This window comes from Anomaloglossus baeobatrachus, chromosome 6, assembly GCF_048569485.1.
Source record: "Anomaloglossus baeobatrachus isolate aAnoBae1 chromosome 6, aAnoBae1.hap1, whole genome shotgun sequence".
Classification (NCBI taxonomy): Eukaryota; Metazoa; Chordata; class Amphibia; order Anura; family Aromobatidae; genus Anomaloglossus; species Anomaloglossus baeobatrachus.
The window spans coordinates 200,593,267-200,615,636 of record NC_134358.1 but is presented as its reverse complement, the minus strand read 5'-3'; the positions used below and the strand labels follow the sequence as shown (position 1 = coordinate 200,615,636).

Genomic DNA, 22,370 nt, shown 5'->3' with positions numbered 1-22,370 from the left:
TGTTTTTTTGTTGTTTGCGGGTACACATGTTGTTCATGTTGAACGGTTTTTCAGTTCTCCGATGTTATTCGGAGTTAATTTGTTTAAACCAGTTATTGGCTTCCTCCTTCTTGCTTTGGCACTAAAACTGGAGAACCCGTGATACCACGGGGGGGGTATAGCCAGAGGGGGAGGGGCCTTGCACTTTTAATGTAGTGCTTTGTGTGGCCTCCAGAGGGCAGTAGCTATACCCCAATCGTCTGGGTCTCCCAATAAGAGCTAGAAGAAAAGGAATTTACGGTAAGTAACAAAATTCCCTTCTTTGACACGTAGTTGCAGTGGTTTTCATCTTTTGGGCTGTGGAAACTTGATGTCCATCTCAAGAACAATGGCCTATATTTCCCTTTTTTTTCAAAATCAAACAAATAGAGTTGAGCGACTACCGTAATATTCGTAATTGCTACACTTGTAAGGAGTACTTTGTAATACTCGAGTATTCGTTTTGAATAGCGAGTACAATGCAAGTCAATGGGAAATGCAAGTAATTTTCTGCTGAACCAAACAAAGAGGTCTGGGGGCCTGAGGAAAAGGCTGAAATAGATGGGAAAGTGATGAAACTGAATGGGGAGAGTCTGGAGAATATGCCTGCATGCATTTCTGACTCACATATGGTTTCTGGGAATAAGTATGTCACAGTATTATGCCACTTTTACAGATGCACAAGAACATCTTCCAAACCTAACCTAAATTGCATTTTCCAGGTAAAAAAGGTTAAGAAACAGTTTTTCCTGTATAATCACTTGTATATAAGTCTAAATAAACCAAAGAAAAAAAAAATATCCCTTTTAGCGTTTGTTCACATGTAGTGTTTTGGCTTTTTTTTTTACTTTTACGATTGAGAGGGCCCTAACATACATTTTGTAGGTCCCTCTTTGATACATAATTTCTAGCTAGCTATTCCCCAGCACTTTACAAGGCCAGCTAGAACATGTTCACTGTTATGTTGATCTTTGACCTAAGGGGCCTCAAGTGGTCCTGTAACATACGTTTTGGAGGGACTGCTGTTACTTATACATTTGAAAGGTCCCTCCCTCATTGAAACGCAGATAGTGGAATACATATTCCATAGCAGTTGAAAATGCGCCCATTGTAGCATTGGGCTTTACCCTCCTCCTCCTCCATGTCATTTTGCGGCCCTAAATTCAAGTTTTCAGAGGGCCTGCATGTGTCAGGAAACCTGAGTTTGGTAAGCACCCAGAGGTGGCCCAGTAACATACGTTTGGGAGGGACTGCTCTTACTTATACATTTGGGCAGTCCTCCCCTCATTGAGACTTAGACAGGGGAATACATAGTCCATAGCAGTTTACAATGCGCCCATTGTAGTGTTGGGCTTTACCCTCCTCCTCCATGCCATTCTGCAGCACTCAATTCAAGTTTTCAGAGGGCCATTAGTTGTTCATCAACAATCATTGTAAATTGCTATCGAATATGTATCCCCTATCTTATTCACAATGTGGGACAATCCAAGGATGTTTTTTGCCAGCTATGGTAACTGACAGTAGATTTCTATTGAATATCTATCCCCTATCTCAGTCATAATGTGGGACAACCTGTGACAAGGGTCTCCAATGACAAATAGATTGGAATAGGAGTACTGTCCTGGTTTGTCCACCACTGCAAAATGTGCATAGTGTTTACAAAACTTAGCCCTATGACCTGAGTCATGGTTGACGCAGGAATGAAACAACTTTATATTGGAAGGGGTGGACATTAACAGCAGTAGTCAAAATCAACTTTTTGGGGGAATTTAGTTTGGCTTGTTCTCATCTGGAGGGATTACAAACTGTGGAGAAATCCAGTCCTTGTTGATATTAATCAGAGTAAGTCTGTGTGCATTTTTGTTGGAGAGGTGTGTGCGCCTATCAGTGATGATTGCCCCAGCAGAACTGAAAACATGCTCTGACATCACACTAGCAGCCAGACAGGCCTACACCTCCAAGGCGTATAAGCAGAGGTCGGGCCAAGTGTTTAGCTTGGACCTCCAATAATTAAAGGGAAGTGAAGCATCAGAAAGGACGTCAAACTGGTTACTAAGTGGCTTAAGGATAACAAAGTCAATGCTTTGTAGTGGCCATCACAAAGCCCTGATCTCAATCCTATTGAAAATTTATGGGCAAAGCTGAAGAGGCAGGTGCAAGCAAGGTGACCTACAAACATGGCTCAGTTATACCAATTGTCTCAGGAGGAATGGGCCCAAATTCCTACCAACTATTGTCACAAGCTTGTGGAAGGATATCCAAAACGCATGACCCAACACATACAGTTAAAGGCCAATGGTACGAACTACTAATGAAATGTATGTAAACATGCAGATGTGTCTTTTTAGATAGTGTATGTAAACTTCTGGTTTAGAATTTTTCAAAGCACAGTGGGCTTGAGCTTTCATGAAATCATATACCGTATTTTTCAGACTATAAGATGCAATTTTCCTCCCAAAAATTTGGGAAGAAAATGAGGGGTGCGTCTTATAAGCTGACTGTAGCTTATTTGGGAGATGGAGTAGAGAATGGTCACAGGAGGCAGAAGCAATGCTGCGGGCGCTGTGTTGGTGCTTGCTGCGAGAAGTGAGGCAGGGGCCATCCTGAAAATGTCGGCGGTGCAGGCTTCAAATAGGGGCGCCCGGAGTCGGCGCATGCACCGATGTAACCCTCAGCTCAAGACCTCATCTGCACACTCACCGCTGCTGGGCTCATTAATCTCCCAGCAGCGGACTTAAGGATAATGGCTCCTAGTGGTGACCCGCTGCTCTGCCCACAATATCGCCTTACTCCAGCACTACTCCTGCCTCCTGTGAACCCGCTCCACCACCGCTGCCCCCTATCCCCTGTAAGACCGTACCAGATTATAAAACAGACCCCATAAATTTGGGTGCAATTTATAATCCGGTGCGTCTTATAAAACGAAAATTACGCCATTTGTTTCTTTAACTATTAAACAGCAGATTTTATGCATAAGAGGAATGGAGCGATTATCCTCTGCGCTTACATGGCCCAGATGTTGTGGTGCCTTTCTCCTAGTCATATTACAAATAATAATTGCATGACACAGTTTAATATGCTAAAAGCAAAAAATAAGTTTATTGTTTTGTAACAAAAGGATTCACATATTAGTTCATTAAATTGAATCTAAGTCCATGTACAACCTACACCAAACATAAGAGGTTATAGAGCTGTGTCATTATCATCAGTATTAATGGTGAAAGTCCAATAAATTATTCATGATAAGGAATGCAAATAAACAATGGTGTATTCACTGATCTTTTTCGTTGGGTTTTCGTACAATATTTCCCATTAATCCATTGCCAGATTTTTACCTTGATTTGCTGAAACTTAAGTCTGTAAATATTAATGGAATTGAAGCCGGAATCTTGTATGAAACGTCTTTCTGATAATGCAGATGCTGGGGTACAATGGTATCTTAATTAGAGGCTTTTACTTGGTCTCTTGATGTGATGTTGAACACTGAGAATAACTATGTTGAATTTCTCTTTTCTTTATTAGAAATCTGTATTGTATACAATTGCTAATATAGCACATACGGACGATGTAGCAAGGCATAAGCAATATATATTGAATTTGTAATAGCTCAGTTGAATCAGAAGGATGCAAGTTCTTGAAGAAAAGATCCATACAATTTTGTTCCTTCAATGTAATTGTACCTGTAAAGAAAAATATTAGTTATACAATTTGTATAAAGAAAACCTGTCACCATGAAAATGCAGTCCTCTCTGCAGGCATCACATTATAAAGCAGGAGGAGCTGAGTAGATTGATATATAGTTTTGTGAGAGACCATTCGGTATAATTGTGATTTAATCAATATAATCAGTGTTTTATCAGCAGGAGATTATTACTTGAGGACTAGGCATCACATGCCAGGCAGGCCAGCTAATCTGGGTACTCCTGTCCTCACCCCTGATTGGCTGCTTGATGAAATTGTACTGTGTACACAGGAAGCAGCCAATCAGGGGTGTGGGTGAGGTTACACACAGCTGAGCATTGTGACCACTTCCATATCTACAACAAGGAAAACAGGGATTCTAACCAAACTACACCAAGCAATCCAGTAAGTGGTACATTGCAGGAATCATGTTCATTGCACCTACATCTTACAGCTAAAAGATTTCATAGCAAAAATCTCCTGAGTGATTTCCTTTAAATCTCAGCCCTTTCTGCGCCTTTCAGTCCAGAGGTCGGTCCTATTAGTGACTATCAGCTCTATTTGTATAAGAATGCATACAGAGATAGCTGTCACAGATAGGACCACCTGTTGGACCAAAAACAAAGACAGCAGAGATTTTAAATGCCCATGGTTATACTGAGTCCTTTCTCACAAAAGAATATATCAAACTGCTCAGGTCCTCCTGCTGTATAACTTGATGGCTGCAGACTGGACCGCATTTTCCTGGTGACAGGTTCCCTTTAAACTATGGTGTAACACAACAATCAAACCGTATGTAGCAAACTGTAATTTTCACATTCTCTTTATTCCAATGTGTTAGGGATTTGTAAGGATTTAGACTTATTTTTTTTATGCATCTTTATGAAATCAAGGCGTAGAAGAACTTTATTTTATAGGGGAGACAATATATAGTTTTAAATAACACTTCAATTTATTATATTTTATTCTAAAACTCAGGGGAAAAAATCCAAGTGGGGTGAAATTAATATTATTCTGGGGTACATACTGTACAATCTGTTGATTTCTTTTAAATTCATTTTCTTGGGTTTGTTATTATTTTCTTTAACTGCTAAATAATTTTATATTTTTAAAGATTAGTCTTACAGATGCTGCAATACTAAATATGTATATTTGTTAAATTTATTTTTTTACTTTAAGATTGAAAAAGGCATCAGTAAAATCCCACTCCACACTCCTATACCAAATGAAGTTGCTTTAAAATGTAAGGCGGGTTTTACACGTTGCAACATTGCTAGCATCGGCTAGCGATGTTGAGCGCGATAGCACCTGCCCCCATCGCACATGTGATATGTGGTGCTCGCTGCCGTAGCGAACATTATAGCATCGGCAGCTTCACACGCACTTACCTGGTCGGCGACGTCGCTGTGACTGCCGAACAATCCCTCCCTCAAGGGGGAGGAGCGTTCGGCGTCACCGCGACGTCACTAAGCGGCCGGCCAATATTAACGGAGGGGCGGAGATGAGCGGGACATAACATCCTGCCCACCTCCTTCCTTCCGCATTGCTGGTGGACGCAGGTAAGGAGATGTTTGTCATTCCTGTGGCTTCACACACAGCGATGTGTGGTGCTTCAGGACCGACAAACAACATTGTACCAACATTATGGAATGGAGCGACGTGTCACCGATCGTCACTCCTAGGGTTTACACTCTGCGATGTCGGTAACGGCGCCGGATGTGCGTAACTAACGACGTGACCCTGACAAATAGATCGTTACCGATGTCGCAACGTGTAAAGCCCGCCTAAGTCTATAGAGTGCCAAAACGATGCTCTATAGACTAAAGGCCCTGTCACACACACAGATAAATCTTTGGCAGATCTGTGGTTGCAGTGAAATCATGGACATATTGTTCCATTTGTACACAGCCACAAACCTGGCACTGATTGTCCACAATTTCACTGCAACCACAGATCAACCACAGATCAACCACAGATCAACCACAGATCAACCACAGATCTACCACAGATCTACCACAGATCAACCACAGATCAACCACAGATCAACCACAGATCAACCACAGATCAACCACAGATCTACCACAGATTTATCTGTGTGTGTGACAGGGCCTTTACATTGTAAAAATTATTTCTGACTCACACATAAATCCCAGTGTGATCTGGTGAGTCAGAATTGCAGCCACATGAGTAGGAAGAGGACTGGAGCGGTGCTGGAAAGTGTAAGTCGCCAATCACTAAGTATATTAATACACTTATTATTAAATACACATTTACACTACTTTAGAGCATACAAAGTTTCATAGGAGTGCTATTCAAAAAATTCAGAAATGGAGGCAGTCATATTCAACTGTAATTCTGGAAAAACAGTGCTGTGGAAAAGGTTTAGGTAGGTGTGGAAAAGGTGCTACAAAGTAAGAAGGCTTTCAAAAGAAGAAGTGTTAATTCTTTTAGGTACACTTATCCCAAGTTTGTGAAGGCTCTCAGCTGGGGATCCCAGAGAAACATGTTAGAGCACTAACCACAGATCTTCTGTAGCTGTAAGCGTGCACAAATATTTCTGTCTCCGCATATACGGTAATCACAGCAGACTTGATATTGAGATGCCGAGGTGTGTCCATATAACCACTTCCAGGACTCCTATATGATAGTTCTTAATGACATTGGCTGTATGTTGTCCTGCTGCAAAATAAAGTTGGAGCCAAACAGACGCATCCATGATGGCGCAGCATAATGTATAACTATCTGCCAGTATTTCTCTCAACTCTGAGAACCATAAACACAGTGATCAGCCAAGGAAACCTATGGCAGCAGATGAGACTCACCAAGCTTACTTTTCTTCTAAATTGGAAGATGTCCAACAGAACTGGCATTAAAGGGAGCCTGTCACCAGGTTTTTCCCTTATGAGCTATGGCCATCACCAGTGAGCCCTTATATACAGCATTCCAGAATGCTGTTTATAAGAGCACAGTCCGATAGGTGTCACTGCTCTTGGTCAAGCACCTCATCCATCTTGTGCGATCGCTGTCCTCCTTCTGATGCACGTGTGCATGACACATTCTACATCAGCCACACAGGCCAGCATTGCGGTCAAAGTACCATAATGCGGCAGGTGCGAGGAAAGGTCAAAGACTGCCAGCACATGCGCACTACAATACTTTAATCTACCCCCAGCAGGGCTGATCAATGTACGCCTGCGCAGGATCACCTGTGTGGACAACGTAGAATGCGTCATGCACACAGGCTTTAGAAGAAGGAGGACAGCAATCACACAAGATGGAGGAGGCGCCAGAGCAAGAGCAGCGACGCCAATTGGACCAGACTGCCCCTTAGGTGAATATTATAAAGGTGTTTTTTTACGCTATACAGAGTTGCCTGGACATATATACTGTATTCTAGAATGCTGTATATAAGAGCTCACTGGTGGTGGCCGCAGCTTATAAGGGAAAAACCTGTTAACAGGTTCCTATTAACTAGTGCGACCCAGTATCACCAATGTACTTTTCAGAGAATTGGATAGAAGTGGTGTTAATGGAAGAATTGTGTCCAGAAATTCATACTTGCAACGTGAAAGAAGGCCTTGTGAATCAACTGTGCTCAAAAACATAGGTATTGGGATACTGAAAAAATTCAGCAGGTGCTTTGAACAGATGGGTGAAAATGAGAAATATTTGGCTGTAACAGAAGGTGAGCAGAGTGTTTGCAGGCAGCAGTAAAGCATAGTGGCATACCTCCCAACTTTTAAAGAAGGAAAAGAGGGACAAAGTTTCGCGCCGCGGCAAATTTTTAGGCCACGCCCCCTAACCACACCCATTTCACAGTCACGCCCATATCCACTCCCCATCCACACCCATTCAGCACGGACACGCAGGCAGCCGGCGGGCCTCCAGCACGGACACACAGGCAGCCGGCGGGCCTCCAGCACGGACACGCAGGCAGCCGGCGGGCCTCCAGCACGGACACGCAGGCAGCCGGCGGGCCTCCAGCATGGACACGCAGGCAGCCGGCGGGCCTCCAGCACGGACACACAGGCAGCCGGCGGGCCTCCAGCACGGACACGCAGGCAGCCACAGTGAGGCGGCCGGTCGCCTGCACAGTGAGGCGGCCGGTCGCCTTCACAGACAGGCGGCCGGCCACCCGCCTTCACAGACAGGCGGCGGGCCGCCCGCACAGAGAGGCGGCCGGCCGCCCGCACAGACAGGTGGCGGGCCGCCGCACAGAGAGGCGCGGGCCGACCGCACAAAGAGGCGGCCCGAACAGAGAGGCAGCCAGTCGCCTTCACAGACAGGCGGCCGGCCGCCCGCACACACAGGCGGCGGGGGGCGCCCGCACAGACAGGCGGCGGGGGACGCCCGCACAGACAGGCGGCGGGGGGCGCCCGTACAGACAGGCGGCGGGGGACGCCCGCACAGACAGGCGGCGGGGGGCGCCCGCACAGACAGGCGGCGGGGGACGCCCGCATAGACAGGCGGCGGGGGACGCCCGCACAGACAGGCGGCGGGGGGCTCCCGCACAGACAGGCGGCAGGGGGGCGCCCGCACAGACAGGCGGCAGGGGGGCGCCCGCACAGACAGGCAGCAGGGGGGCGCCCGCACAGACAGGCGGCAGGGGGGCGCCCGCACAGACAGGCGGCAGGGGGGCGCCCGCACAGACAGGCGGCAGGGGGGCGCCCGCACAGACAGGCGGCGGGGGGCGCCCGCACAGACAGGAGGCGGGGGGCGCCCGCACAGACAGGCGGCAGGGGGGCGCCCGCACAGACAGGCGGCAGGGGGCGCCCGCACAGACAGGCGGCAGGGGGGCGCCCGCACAGACAGGCGGCGGGGGGCGCCCGCACAGACAGGCGGCGGGGGGCGCCCGCACAGACAGGCGGCAGGGGGGCGCCCGCACAGACAGGTGGCGGGCCGACCGCACAGACAGGCAGCCGGCCGACCGCACAGACAGGCTCCGGCCGGGGGTGAGGGGGGAGGGAGGGAAATCAGCGCTGGGGAGATTAGTTTACTGTACCAGCAGCAGCACATGCAGCGCTCCTTCTCTATGCCACGTCTACTAGGATGGTAGGAGGGAAAAGCAGGGAGGCGGAGAGAGAGTGGGTGGGCGGAGCCCGGGAGCCGGCCGTCCCGCCCGTGGCAACGGGACAAACAACGTAAAGCGTGAAAGTCCCGCTGTATCCGGGACGGTTGGGAGGTATGCAGCATGTTAGAATGTGTATATAAGATCCCACTGGTGGTGGCCGCAGCTTATAGGCCCCAAATCTGGTGACAGGTTCCCTTTAAAGTGAACCTGTCAGGTGCAATATGCACTCAGAGCCAGGAGCAGTTCTGGGTACATATTGCTAATCCCTGCCTAACCGTCCCTGTATACACTAGCATAGATAAAGAGATCAAGAACAAATATTTTTAAAGATCTTATATCTTATGCTAATGAGCGCGGGGACTAGTCACAAGGGCGTTACTTCACTTGGCTAGTCGGCTCGCATAGCATGTTAGCATGTTATTACGCCCCTGTGTGAGTACTAACACGCTATGTGAGCCGACTAGCCAAGTGAAGTAACGCCCTTGGGACTAGTCCCCGCGCTAATTAGCATAAGATATAAGCTCTTTAAAAATACTTTTTCTATAGATGCCTTTATCTATGCTAGTGTATACAGGGACAGTTAGGGAGGGATTAGCAATATACACCCAGAACTGCTCCTGGCTCTGAGTGCAGATTGCACCTGATAGGTTCCCTTTAAAGGGAACCTGTCACCAGAAATTTAGCAAAAAAAATAAAAGATTCCCCTCTGTAGCTCCTGGGCTGCATTCTGGAAAGGTTCCTGTTGCTATTGTGCCCCCTTTGAGACCTAAAAAAATACTTTATGAAGTCTTACCTTTTTGTATGCAAATCTGTTTTTATGGTCACGGGGGCGGGCTGCCTGGCGTCCGTTATTCCCCCTCCTGCCGCTGTACGCCGTCCCCCATTGCTCATTTCCATACATGAGGACGCCTTCCTCATGTAACTGTCCTCCTGAAGTTTTGTGCATGCCCAGTGCCACTCTCGCGGGACTGAGCACTGTGCAAAGTGTGAACGCTTTTGAAGTGATTGCGCAGGCGCGAGATTATGGGCGGCGCTGTGATTGTCATCAGCAGCGTCATCCAAGTACCCGCCCATAATCTCGTGCCCACGCTTCTCACTCTGCCTCCACCGTTATGCACAAGCACTGTCCATATGAACCATGTTACCTATTACCGTGGGCGCGAGATTATGGGCGGCGCTGTGATTGTCATCAGCAAAGTCATCCAAGTACCCGCCCATAATCTCGTGCAAGCAGGAATAGGTAACATGGTTCATATGGCCAGCACTTGCGCATAACGGTGGAGTCAGAGGGAAAAGTGCGGGCACGAGATTATGGGCGGGTACTTGGTTAACGCTGCTGATGACAATCACAGCGCCGCCCATAATCTCGTGCCTGCGCAATCACCTGAAAAAGCGTTCACATGCGCAAAACTTCGGGAGGACAGTTACATGAGGAAGGCGTCCTTGTGTATGTAAATGAGCAATGGAGGACTGCGTAAAGCGGCAGGAGGGGGAATAACGGACGCCAGACAGCCCGCCCCCGTGACCATAAAAACACATTTGCATACAAAAAGGTAAGACTTCATAAAGTATTTTTGTAGGTCTCAAAGGGGGCACAATAACAACAGGGACCTTTCTAGAAGCAGCCCAGGAGCTGCAGAGGGGAATCTTTTATTTTTATTGTGAAATTTCTGCTGACAGTTTCCCTTTAACTGGTAGGGGAGTCAGGATAAAGCAGAGCTGAAGCTGTTGGGAAGCTAGGACCCAGCAGCTTCACAGGCAGGAGACCACTGATCGGTAAGCTAATAGAAGCCTGCAGATGTCACTCTGCATAGGTTATTACTGGCCAGTGCTATCTGCAGGAGAGAGAAGAGCTGATTGCACGGTCTCCTCAGCTTCCTGATTCCCCGTGTGTCTGCAGCAGTGAGAAGCCGCACACGGGGAATCAGAGAACAGCTGCAGAGAAACGCAGGCTCCGGGACTGGGGATGTCCGCTCTGGGGGAGGGGGGGGTCGGCTCTGGTGCAGGGGGGGCGGCTCTGCTGCAGGGGGGTCGCTCTGCTGCAGGGGGGGTCGCTCTGCTGCAGGGGGGGTCGCTCTGCTGCAGGGGGTGATTCATACCTCAGCAGCAGTGCGCGCTCGACTCTGTAATGAATAGAAGGGAGAAACAGCGAGGCGGGGCTACAGTGGGTGGGTGGAGCCCGGGACAAACAACCTCACGGGCGGGACTCGGGATCAAAGGCTCAAAAGAGGGACTGTCCCACTGTATCCGGGACGGTTGGGAGGTATGTAGTGGAGATCTCATGCAAGATTGAGGAATTTCAGCATGTGGGGTTTGTCAGGATTAATGGTGTCCTCAATGCTGACAAATATAGGCAGATACTTATATATCATGCAATAAAATGTATTGCAATGCACCAGCAATGCAATACATTATACCTGTCAGTATTACACTGACATTGCTTCTTAGATCATGCTCTTGGCTTTGTCTAAGAGGCTTGCCATTGCCAGGTAATCTGGAGGGCGTTATTTGACCTTGGGTTACCATGGCAATGAGCGGGACCCCATGATCACGATGCTGGGGTCCCAATCAGGTGGGAGAGGGAATACACTTCCTCTCCCAGCCCCCTAAATGCTGCAATCGCTATAGACCACAGCATTTAGGTAGTTAAACAGCCAGGAGCAGTGCTGGCAACAACCTTGGCTGTAACAGCCAGGTTTTGGCTGTCAAGTAAGCTGAGCACCCTGCTGTGATTATGCGGGCACAGGTCCTCTGCCCACACGATCACCAGGATGTACTGGTAAGTCTATTGGCAGCATCGCAGTGCAAAATAGGACGTCCCAGTCATACTGAAGTCGGGAAGGGGTTAAAAAACTGTGTACAAGTGTACCTGGAAAAACAATGTTGTTGTGAAGGCACAGGGTGGTGACCCCAAATATTGATGGGATTTAGATTTCTCTGTTCATTCACATTGCACTTTGTTAATTGATACAAATAAACTAGTAACACTTCTATCTTTTCAAGCATTTTTACTTTGCAGCATTTTGCCACATCTCCTTAAAACATTTGGACAGTACAGTATATGTGAAGAAATTGTTTATAGTAGATTCCTTATGTTTTATAGAAACGCAACTTCACTTTAAAATATATATCATTCAAACACTTACTGGCTTATTTTCTCATTCTGGCCGTGAGGAGCATCATCTGGTCCCCCAATACCAAGTAACATGACACTTTTTCCTAAAACATCCTCAAAATGTTTTGCTATTGGAATTGTGCCTCCTGCACGGATCATGTCCGCATCAACATTGAACACTAGCGGATAGAGATATACAGCAGATTAGAAAATGAACTAAAATTTAAGCATTCAGCAATGTGTATTGTGCTTACACTAGGGAGCTGCGGCTAAAGTTGTAAACTGCATTTAATGTCAACAGGTATTTGCTATGTAAGCGGAAGATGGCATGTTGTAAGAGTTAAAAAAAAAAAATCAATTGTGCTGTATGCTTCTCTTATGTATGTGAGCTATTATTTACATAATCTAAAGGGTTTATTACCCTGTGATTAACATTACAGGACTAGAACCTCATGTGCATGACAGTCCAACACGCCCCCTGCTGTGATTGAAAAAAACTGTGGATATAAAGCCTGCTTTACACGTTACGATTAAGCATACGATATCGTATGCGATCGTATCCGCCCCCATCGTATGTGCGGCACGTTCAATTTGTTGACCGTGTCACACAAACGATTTTTTCCCGTCATACGTACTTACCCGTCCATGCGACTTCGATGTGGGCGGCGAACATCCACTTCCTGGAGTGGGAGGGACGTTCGGCATCACATTGACGTCACGCGGCAGCCGGCCAATAGAAACGGAGGGGCAGAAATGAGCGGGACGTAAACATCCCGTCACCTCCTTCCTTCCGCATAGCCAGCGGGAGCCGCAGGACGCAGGTAAGATCTGTTCATCGTTCCCGGGGTGTCACATACTGCGATGTGTGCTACCCCGGGTACGATGAACAACCTCCTGACGTTCAATTTTTAGGATTCGTGCGTGCGATGAATGTTTTACCGTTCAATCGCAATCGCACGTAGCTTTTACACGCTACAATGTACCTTACGATGCCGGATGTGCGTCACTTATGACGTGACCCCGCCGACACATCGTAAGATATATTGTAAACTGTAAAGCGGGCTTAAGGAGCGCAATAGGGTCTTACCAGTGTAAAATATGGTGACTTTTTAATAGGAAAACCGCTCACCTGGAAAGGTTGTGAGACTCACATCCAATATAGAGACATATAACAGCTGCAGCCGATCCCACGTGCCAAAGGCAGAAGCAATACAAAAAACAGGATAATTGTGGTATACTCCGCGCTGCTGTACAAAGAATCACTCCAAATAATAAAAGCAATGGTGATGGTTTATTCTATCTATCACCATTGCTTTTATTATTTGGAGTGATTCTTTGTACAGCAGTGCGAAGTGTACCACAATTGTTACATCTTGTGGCTCTCCTGAGGCAAGGACTGAGGCAGTCTCCCATTCCTTGCCTGCCATGAGCGCTCCTGCTCAGCAGCGCCAAAGGTCTGCCAGACTGCAGGAGATACCTTCTCAGAGAGGCAGCAGAAGGGTGACACCTAGTGGTTCTCCTGTTACAAGGAGTGAGGCGGTCTCCCATTCCTGGCCTGCCGCAGGCCCTCCTGCTCAGCAGCCCCGAAGATCTGCAAGGTTGCACAATGTGCAGAGGTTTACTGCTCAGGGAAGCAGTGAGACTCCCGTTATCTCTGCACATTGTGAGACCGAGGATCCCACCTCTATTTCCCAGAGGCAGAAGGGTGAGCATGTGCAATGCGTGGTGGGTTCTGATTCGCCCACTGACGTCACACGGCTTGATGACAAGGCTGGTGACGTGGTGAATCCTGACTGGCCAGGCTGGGACGTCGTGGACCCTGATTAGGTCAAGTCCGTCATCTCCGCCTCGCGCCCGCCCTTGGGTGGAACGACACCTCCTTAAAAGCTCCTCCTGCCATCATGGCGGCGCGCGACCGTCCTTCTATGTTTGGATGTCTGGCAGCGTGCTGCCACGCCACTGCTCAGGCATTACTGTATTCTGTGGGCTTGGCCATTGCTGCTTAGGCAGCACCTGGTTTGCAGGCTGCGTTCCTGCCTTGCTGCTCCGGCAGTATCCCCTTCAACAGGCCGTGTTCCTGTCCCAGGTGAGCTCCTCAAGTCTCCACCGGACTCACCTGGTTATTGAAAGCACACGTGCGTGGGCACCTCTGTGCTACCCTCTTGCCAAATTCTCGTGACTTCCACTGGCACACGTGCGTGGGCACCTCTGTGCTTCCCCGTGCAACAGGTACACCGAACCGTGAGATCTGTGCCATACAACCCTCACGGGTTAGGGCAGATCGGTGTACATAGATCATCTGTGACATTCCAGACGATCGCTAGCAGCAACCCGCTCACTCTTCACCCACCATAGCGGCGGTCCCTTACACCGCACAGTGGACCTTGACTGGCGGAAGCTGTCCATTTCCCATCTTGGCACGCTTCCCCGGGTCCCCCTCGTAACATTGCGGTCGCGCCAAAGGTCTGGCTATGGCTGAAGAGCAGCAGCAGTTGCTGCATTATGTGCAGCAGTTGGAGTCACGATTGGCAGCAGTGGAGCAGTCTTCCTCCGATAAGACTACTCTGACGACAGTCGCCACCCAGGCGGCTACCCAGGATGTGCTATTGGGCGGAAGGTCTCCTCGCCTTGCGCTTCCAGAGCGCTTTAGCGGCAACAGCTCTGAGTGCCGTGGTTTTATAAACCAGGTTACCACCTACTTAGAGCTGTCCGCGACTCTTTACGCTACCGAGAAGGCGAAGGTAGCCTTCGTCCAGTCCCTGCTCACAGGGAGAGCGCTGAAGTGGTCCACGCCGTTGTGGGAGCGTGGAGATCGGGTGGTGAATAACTTAACAGCTTATCTTGGGGCCATGAGAATGGTGTTCCTCGGGCCTCAAGTCACCCACGACTCCGCGCTGCGCCTCTTACGACTTCGGCAAGGGTCCGCTTCAGTCGGGGACTTTGCTGTACACTTTAGGACACTTGCCGCAGAGCTGGACTGGCCGGATAAGGTCCTTGTCCCTGTGTTTTGGGAGGGCCTGGCAGGGTTTGTCAAAGACGCACTGGCCACGCGTCAGGTGCCTGCCACTTTAGAGTCCTTGATTCAGGTTGCCTCTCACATAGACATCCGCCAGGTGGAGCGAAGGCTCGAGGTCTCTTCAGCACCCACGTCTTCTCGGCCTAAAAAGCGTCTGGCTCCCGTCTTCCATCAGACAGGTCTCCCAGCCAGTCCTGTAGGCGACTCCGTGGAGTCAATGGAGGTGTCCAAGGTGGTCTCCTCTGCCCCAGGTTCTCGGTCTTGTGTCATCTGCTTTTCCTGTGGGCAGAGGGGACACATAGCTACCCGATGTCCCAAACCGTCGGGAAAAGACAGCGTCTAGTTTCTATCAGAGGGGGGACTCTAGACGCTACCTCTCCCTCTAGGTTGACTATCAGCGCCCAATTGCAGTTCGGCACTACTCTCTTCTCTGCCCTGGCTTGCTTGGACTCAGGCGCTGAAGGCAATTTCATCTCTACCTCCCTGGCAACCCGATACTCAGTTCCCCTGGTTCTGTTGCCCAAGCCACTCAGGGTCCGAGTAGTCAACGGGTCCATACTACTCGATCCTATCACCCAGATCACCATCCCTCTCAGGATGAATGTACCACCGGGACACCATGAGCAGGTGTCCTTCCTGGTGCTTCCAGGGGGGACGGATGAGATCCTACTGGGCCTTCCCTGGTTGAGACAGCATGCTCCTATACTCAACTGGGCAACAGGGGAGATCTCATCCTGGGCAGGATCCTGTAGAGAGCACCTCGTGACTACCGAACCACTCGCTACCATTAGGTCGGTTGGGTCCTCAGGGAATACAGGGGGGCCGGGTTTACCAACACCTTATGAGGCCTACAGGGATGTCTTTTCCAAAAGGGCCGCAGATACTCTTCCTCCCCACCGGCCATATGATTGCCGAATAGACCTGAAGCCAGGCTCCGAGCCCCCTAGGGGCAGAGTGTATCCACTCTCTGCTCCAGAGACGGAGGCTATGTCCAAATATATTCAGGACAGCCTGGCGAAGGGGTTCATTCGCAAGTTTATTTCACCGGCTGGTGCAGGGTTCTTTTTTGTGCAGAAGAAGGAAGGGGATCTGCGCCCCTGTATCGATTACAGGGGATTAAATGCAATCATGTTCAAGAACAAATACCCTTTGCCCCTCATTACTGAGCTATTTGATCGATTCCGCGGGGCAAAGGTCTTCACAAAGCTGGATCTACGCGGGGCGTATAATCTAGTGCGAGTCCGAAAGGGCGATGAGTGGAAGACCGCCTTTAACACCAGGGACGGTCACTACGAGTATCTAGTAATGCCCTTCGGACTCTGCAATGCCCCCGCCGTATTTCAAGACTTTGTGAATGACATTTTCCGGGATTTGTATCTTTCCGTGGTTGCATACCTAGATGACATTCTTATCTTCTCCCCCGATCTTACCACCCATCGGAGGGATGTCATCCGAGCACTTAAGAGGCTCCGCACCCATTCGCTATATGCTAAGCTGGAAAAGTGCGTTTTTGAACGGGAATCCTTGCAGTTCCTGGGGTACATCGTGTCCAGTCAGGGGTTAGCAAGGGATCCGGGGAAGTTGGAGACAGTGATGAACTGGCCTGAGCCCTGCTCGCTGAAGGCGATCCAGCGATTCTTGGGGTTTATCAATTATTATCGCCAGTTCATTCCCAACTTCTCGACGGTGGCAGCACCCATCATTGCCCTTACCCACAAGGGCGCTAATCCCAAAGCATGGACACGGGAAACGGTAGAGGCATTTCACACTCTCAAAACTCACTTCTCCAGAGCTCCCATCCTTCATCGTCCAGACATCTCCAAACCCTTCCTACTGGAGGTAGACGCCTCTTCGGTCGGTGCAGGTGCAGTCCTGTACCAGAAAAACGAACGAGGAAGGAAGCATCCGTGTTTCTTTTTCTCCAAGACCTTTTCTCCGGCCGAGAGGAACTACTCCATAGGGGATAGGGAGTTACTGGCGATGAAACTAGCATTCCAGGAATGGCGGCATCTCCTGGAGGGTGCGAAGCATCCATTTGAGGTATTTTCTGACCACAAAAACCTCACATACCTCCAGAAAGCACAACGCCTGAACCCAAGGCAGGCCCGTTGGTCTTTATTCTTCTCCCGGTTCCGCTTTATTATCCGCCACCTGGCCGGTGAGAAGAACGTACGGGCCGATGCCTTGTCACGTTGTATGGTTGTGTTGGAGGAGGATAAGGAGGAGCCTCGTCTTATACTACCCCCGGACAGCTTGAGGATGGTCACTCCCACTTCTTTGGACCAGGTGCCACCTGGCAAAACCCTCGTTCCCCCTGAACTACGGAACGAGGTGCTATCGTGGGCCCATGCCTCCAAGGTCGGGGGTCACTTCGGGGTCAAAAGGACCAGAGACCTGGTGACCAGGCATTATTGGTGGCCGAGACTACCCCAGGACATACAGGAATATGTGGGAGCCTGTATGTCGTGTGCTCGGAATAAGCCGTCCCGGCAGAGACCGGCAGGTATTCTTCACCCACTGCCAGTGCCGGATCGTCCCTGGGAAGTGGTAGGGATGGACTTCCTGGGAGATCTGCCCAAGTCAGCAGGGCACAGGGTCGTATGGGTCATCACGGACCACTTCTCTAAAATGGTCCACTTGGTGCCCCTCCCACGACTCCCGACGTCACGTGCTCTCGCCACCTTGTTCATTCGGCATGTATTTAGGTTGCATGGCATGCCTGACAAGGTGGTGAGCGACCGGGGTCCCCAGTTCGCGTCTCGCTTCTAGAGAGAGCTCTGTAAGCTCCTGCAGATAGAGCTGAACATCTCCTTCGCATACCATCCCGAGACCAATAGACTAGTGGAGAGGACTAATCAGACCTTGGTAACTTACCTCCGCCATTTTATCTCCGCGCATCACGACAACTGGGCTAACCTCCTTCCTTGGGCCGAATTCGCCATTAACAATTCGGTCCGTGAATCCTCTGGCCAGACTCCGTTCCTACTCAATAACGGACAACATCCCAGAATCCCGGTTCCGATGCCCATTACGTCACCCGATACTAGAGTGGAGGATTGGGCGACCAAGGCCCGGGAGATCTGGGATGACACCCAAGAGGCTCTTAAGAGGGCTAAAGACCAGATGGTGACAACGGCTGATGTTCGCAGCCGCCCTGCACCATCCTTCGCCCCTGGTGACCTAGTATGGCTGTCCTCTAAGAATGTTAACCTACAGGTACAGGCAGCCAAATTCGCCCCTAGGTATCTGGGTCCGTTTAAAGTACTACAGCAGGTAAACCCAGTGGCATATTGACTCCAGCTCCCTCCACGCTGGGCTATAGCCAACACCTTTCACGTGTCCCTCCTGAAACGCGTACGACCTAATAAATTCTCGGGGTCCCTGCCGGCTCAAACAGACTCCCCGTCCGACGACCCTGAGGTGGCAAAACTTGTGGAGACAAAAGTCATACAGGGCAAGAGGTACTACCTCGTGGAGTGGGCCGGCCGTGGTCCGGAGCATAGATCCTGGGAGTTGGAGGATCATATCCGCGCCCCGGGTTTGATAGCGGCCTTCGAGCACGGACAGGGGGGGGGGCCTAGACGGGGGGGTAATGTTACATCTCGTGCCTCTCCTGAGGCAAGGACTGAGGCAGGCTCCCATTCCTTGCCTGCCACGAGCGCTCCTGCTCAGCAGCGCCAAAGGTCTGCCAGACTGCACAGTGTGCAGGAGATACCTTCTCAGAGAGGCAGCAGAAGGGTGACACCTAGTGGTTCTCCTGTTACAAGGAGTGAGGCGGTCTCCCATTCCTGGCCTGCCGCAGGCCCTCCTGCTCAGCAGCCCCGAAGGTCTGCAAGGTTGCACAATGTGCAGAGGTTTACTGCTCAGGGAAGCAGTGAGACTCCCGTTATCTCTGCACATTGTGAGACCGAGGATCCCGCCTCTATTTCCCAGAGGCAGGAGGGTGAGCATGTGCAATGCGTGGTGGGTTCTGATTCGCCCACTGACGTCACACGGCTTGATGACAAGGCTGGTGACGTGGTGAATCCTGACTGGCCAGGCTGGGACGTCGTGGACCCTGATTGGGTCAAGTCCGTCATCTCCGCCTCGCGCCCGCCCTTGGGTGGAACGACACCTCCTTAAAAGCTCCTCCTGCCATCATGGCGGCGCGCAACCGTCCTTCTATGTTTGGATGTCTGGCAGCGTGCTGCCACGCCACTGCTCAGGCATTACTGTATTCTGTGGGCTTGGCCCTTGCTGCTTAGGCAGCACCTGGTTTGCAGGCCGTGTTCCTACCTTGCTGCTCCGGCAGTATCCCCTTCAACAGGCCGTGTTCCTGTCCCAGGTGAGCTCCTCAAGTCTCCACCGGACTCACCTGGTTATTGAAAGCACACGTGCGTGGGCACCTCTGTGCTACCCTCGTGCCATATTCTCATGACTTCCACTGGCACACGTGCGTGGGCACCTCTGTGCTTCCCCGTGCAACAGGTACACCGAGCCGTGAGATCCGTGCCATACAACCCTCACGGGTTAGGGCAGATCGGTGTACATAGATCATCTGTGACATTCCAGACGATCGCTAGCAGCAACCCGCTCACTCTTCACCCACCATAGCAGCGGTCCCTTACACCGCACAGTGGACCTTGACCGGTGGAAGCTGTCCATTTCCCATCTTGGCACGCTTCCCCGGGTCCCCCTCGTAACACACAATTATCCTGGTTTTTGTATCACTGCTGTGATTGACACTTCACAGTAAATGCACACTCTCTATTAAGAGCCTGGTGTGAGCGGGACAGCGCCCTGGGCTCAGCTACATGCTAAAAACTCAATTATTAGATTGTGTCAGAACGGCTGCAGCCAGTAATCTATGTGATACATTGTTGGATTCAGAATCTACATTATGCTGCTGTTAGATGAGGTGGCAAAAACCTGCTGACAAATTCCATTTAAAGGGGTTGTCCCATCAATTGCTTTAATATCATCGTGTCACTTTGACTTGGTATAAATGTAAGGGAAAATGATGGTATAATGCTAGCATATGTCATCACTTTCTAACCCCTGCATGCCTGTGAATAGAGGCGGCAGCACAGGTTTAGTTTACATTATTGTCTCCAGAACAGCACATCAGATTAAACATGGAATCTGTATACTATTAGAGCATAAATCCTTCCACTGTTTCTACAGCATCTTTATCTTCTATATCAATATACTACTTAATATGACATGCTGCTTTACATTCTATAAATTCTATTACTGATGAATGGACATTTACTATATTACCTCTTTTAACCGCATTCCGAGCAGCCATATATTGCGCTTCATTCATATTTGCTAACCAGGGCTGTGCACCTATGACCATGGTTACCTTCATTTTGTTAGGGCTCTTCCGTTCTGCAAACTTGGCTTCCAAGTACTCAGATACCTAGTAAATGTGTAAGAACATTACATTGGAAATGGTAGTTTGTCAGAGATCACTTCCATTTTGTAATGGATCCTACTTGTAGGGATCTAAAGTATTGGATAATTTTTACTCAACGTTTTCTAGTTCAGAATTCTTACATTACCCATATATGTATAATTATATTTTCTAAGGAAAATAGATATAGTGGTAATCTGAAAGTAAATTTGTCTGGCAGGCTTGTTTTTTTATTTATTTTACTTGCTTATACAGTTCTATTAATTTCCACATTGCTTTACAGATATTATCATCAATGTTACCATTTGGGCTCACTGTTTAAATTCCCTATGAGTATGTATTTGGCCTTCCAGTGCAGCATCTTCAGGTAGAAAATTAAGTTATCTTTTCCCTGCAGCCGCTGGCTTCCATACCTCTGAGCAGTGCCAACAATTAAAAGTCACTGCTCACTACACAGTGAGTGCCCCGTAATCATTTCGCTGCACATTGATTGACAACCTGCTCTGCACACATTGCATGGGAGAAATTACAGTTTGTTCACTGTGTGATTAGAAGCAAGTGGCTGCAGGGAAAATATAACTTCATTTTCTCCCTGTTGTCGCTGCTCCTTTGAGCATTATTTAAATCCTATTTACTTGCAGATTACCACTATATATGCAGGTGAGTAATGTTATTTTGAGGTGACAAGTAAAGATGAACAGACCCGTTAAAGTTTGGTTCTGCGGCTGCAGCCGGACTTTAGATAAAGTTCTGTTCTGGACTCAACCTTGACCCAACCCTCATTGGAAGTCACTGATTGGGCAGTTTGGTTCTATGCCCACTTACAGCCAGCCATAAACAAAGCACTTCCGGGGTAGGAAGAGCGGAGCTTTTTCTTTTTTTTGTACACACTACTACATCTGACAATGCTGATTTTACCTCTAGTGCCAGCCATTCAGAAACTGCAAGCGGCTCACATTGGGAAGAACACTGAATGTACCCGAGCACAGTGATGCTCACTGGACTGGTGTTCATACGTAAAGCACCCGATCTCCAAACTCGAACACTGATTTTTTTTGTAAACCCTGTGTTCAGTATGAACAATAAACTTTAAAGTTCAAGTCTCTAATGACAAGTTTTTTTTTAAAAGCTATGGACAACTTTGCCATGCAAAAAAAAATTACTGCAAATAATGTTAAGGCCCCATTACACGCAACGACGTATCTAACGATATATCTCCGGGGTCACGGATTCCATGACGCACATCCGGCATCGTTAGCGACGTTGTTGCGTGTGACACCAACGAACGGCCGTTAACAATCAAAAATACTCACCTTATCGTTGATCGTTGACACGCCGTTCATTTTCAAAAAATTGTTGATTGTTGCAGGACGGAGGTTGTTCGTCGTTCCCGAGGCAGCACATATCACTACATGTGACACCTCGGGAACGACGAACTGCAGCTTACCTGCGACCACCGGAAATGAGGAAGGAAGGAGGTGGGCAGGATCTTACGCCCGCTCATCTCCGCTCCTCTGCTTCTATTGGGCGGCCGCTTAGTGATGGCGCTGTGACGCTGCACGAACCGCCCCCTTAGAAAGGAGGCGGTTCGCCGGCAACAGCGACGTCACTAGGCAGGTAAGTCCGTGTGACGGCTCCAAATGATATTGTGCGCCATGAGCAGCGATTTGCCCGTGACGCACAAACGACGGGGCGGGTACGCTCGCTAGTGATATCGCTAACGATATTGCTGCGTGTGACAGGGCCTTTAGTGAATGCTTTTGAGTAAGCAAATTGCCTAGTTTCAGTGTGCAATCTTGATGTCTTCATCATTTTCTGAGCCACTGATATGAAGCTTGTAGTGTGATCCAAGTTTATTTTTTCTAATTTTTGGGAGTATCTCCTTCAGGAATATAAGTTGGATGTCAGCTATGTATGTAGCCAGGGTGCTGCTGTCTTTACTTACTGTAATGTATCAGCTCTTATCTGTTTTATAAGTGTTTTTCTTTTTGTCTATAGCCTGTTTTCTCTTCTCTACCTGATATAGTTTCTCCCCTCTCTACTGCAGATCTGTGTATAACCGCTTCCTTTTCTC

General features: G+C 49.1%; 1 protein-coding gene across 1 annotated transcript in view; it reads right to left on the bottom strand.

Moving 5' to 3' along the window:
- Window positions 1-3,088: 3,088 nt before the first annotated feature.
- Window positions 3,089-22,370, bottom strand: part of LOC142244215 (cytosolic non-specific dipeptidase-like) — a 40,361-nt gene continuing 21,079 nt past the window's right edge. Inside the window, exons 10-12 of the mRNA XM_075316421.1 lie at window positions 20,161-20,302; window positions 11,917-12,064; window positions 3,089-3,698 (exon numbers count right to left, since the gene is read on the bottom strand). Of these exons, the coding sequence (XP_075172536.1) occupies window positions 3,635-3,698; window positions 11,917-12,064; window positions 20,161-20,302 (354 nt within the window). The 3' untranslated portion in view covers window positions 3,089-3,634. The remainder of the gene's footprint in view (window positions 3,699-11,916; window positions 12,065-20,160; window positions 20,303-22,370) is intronic.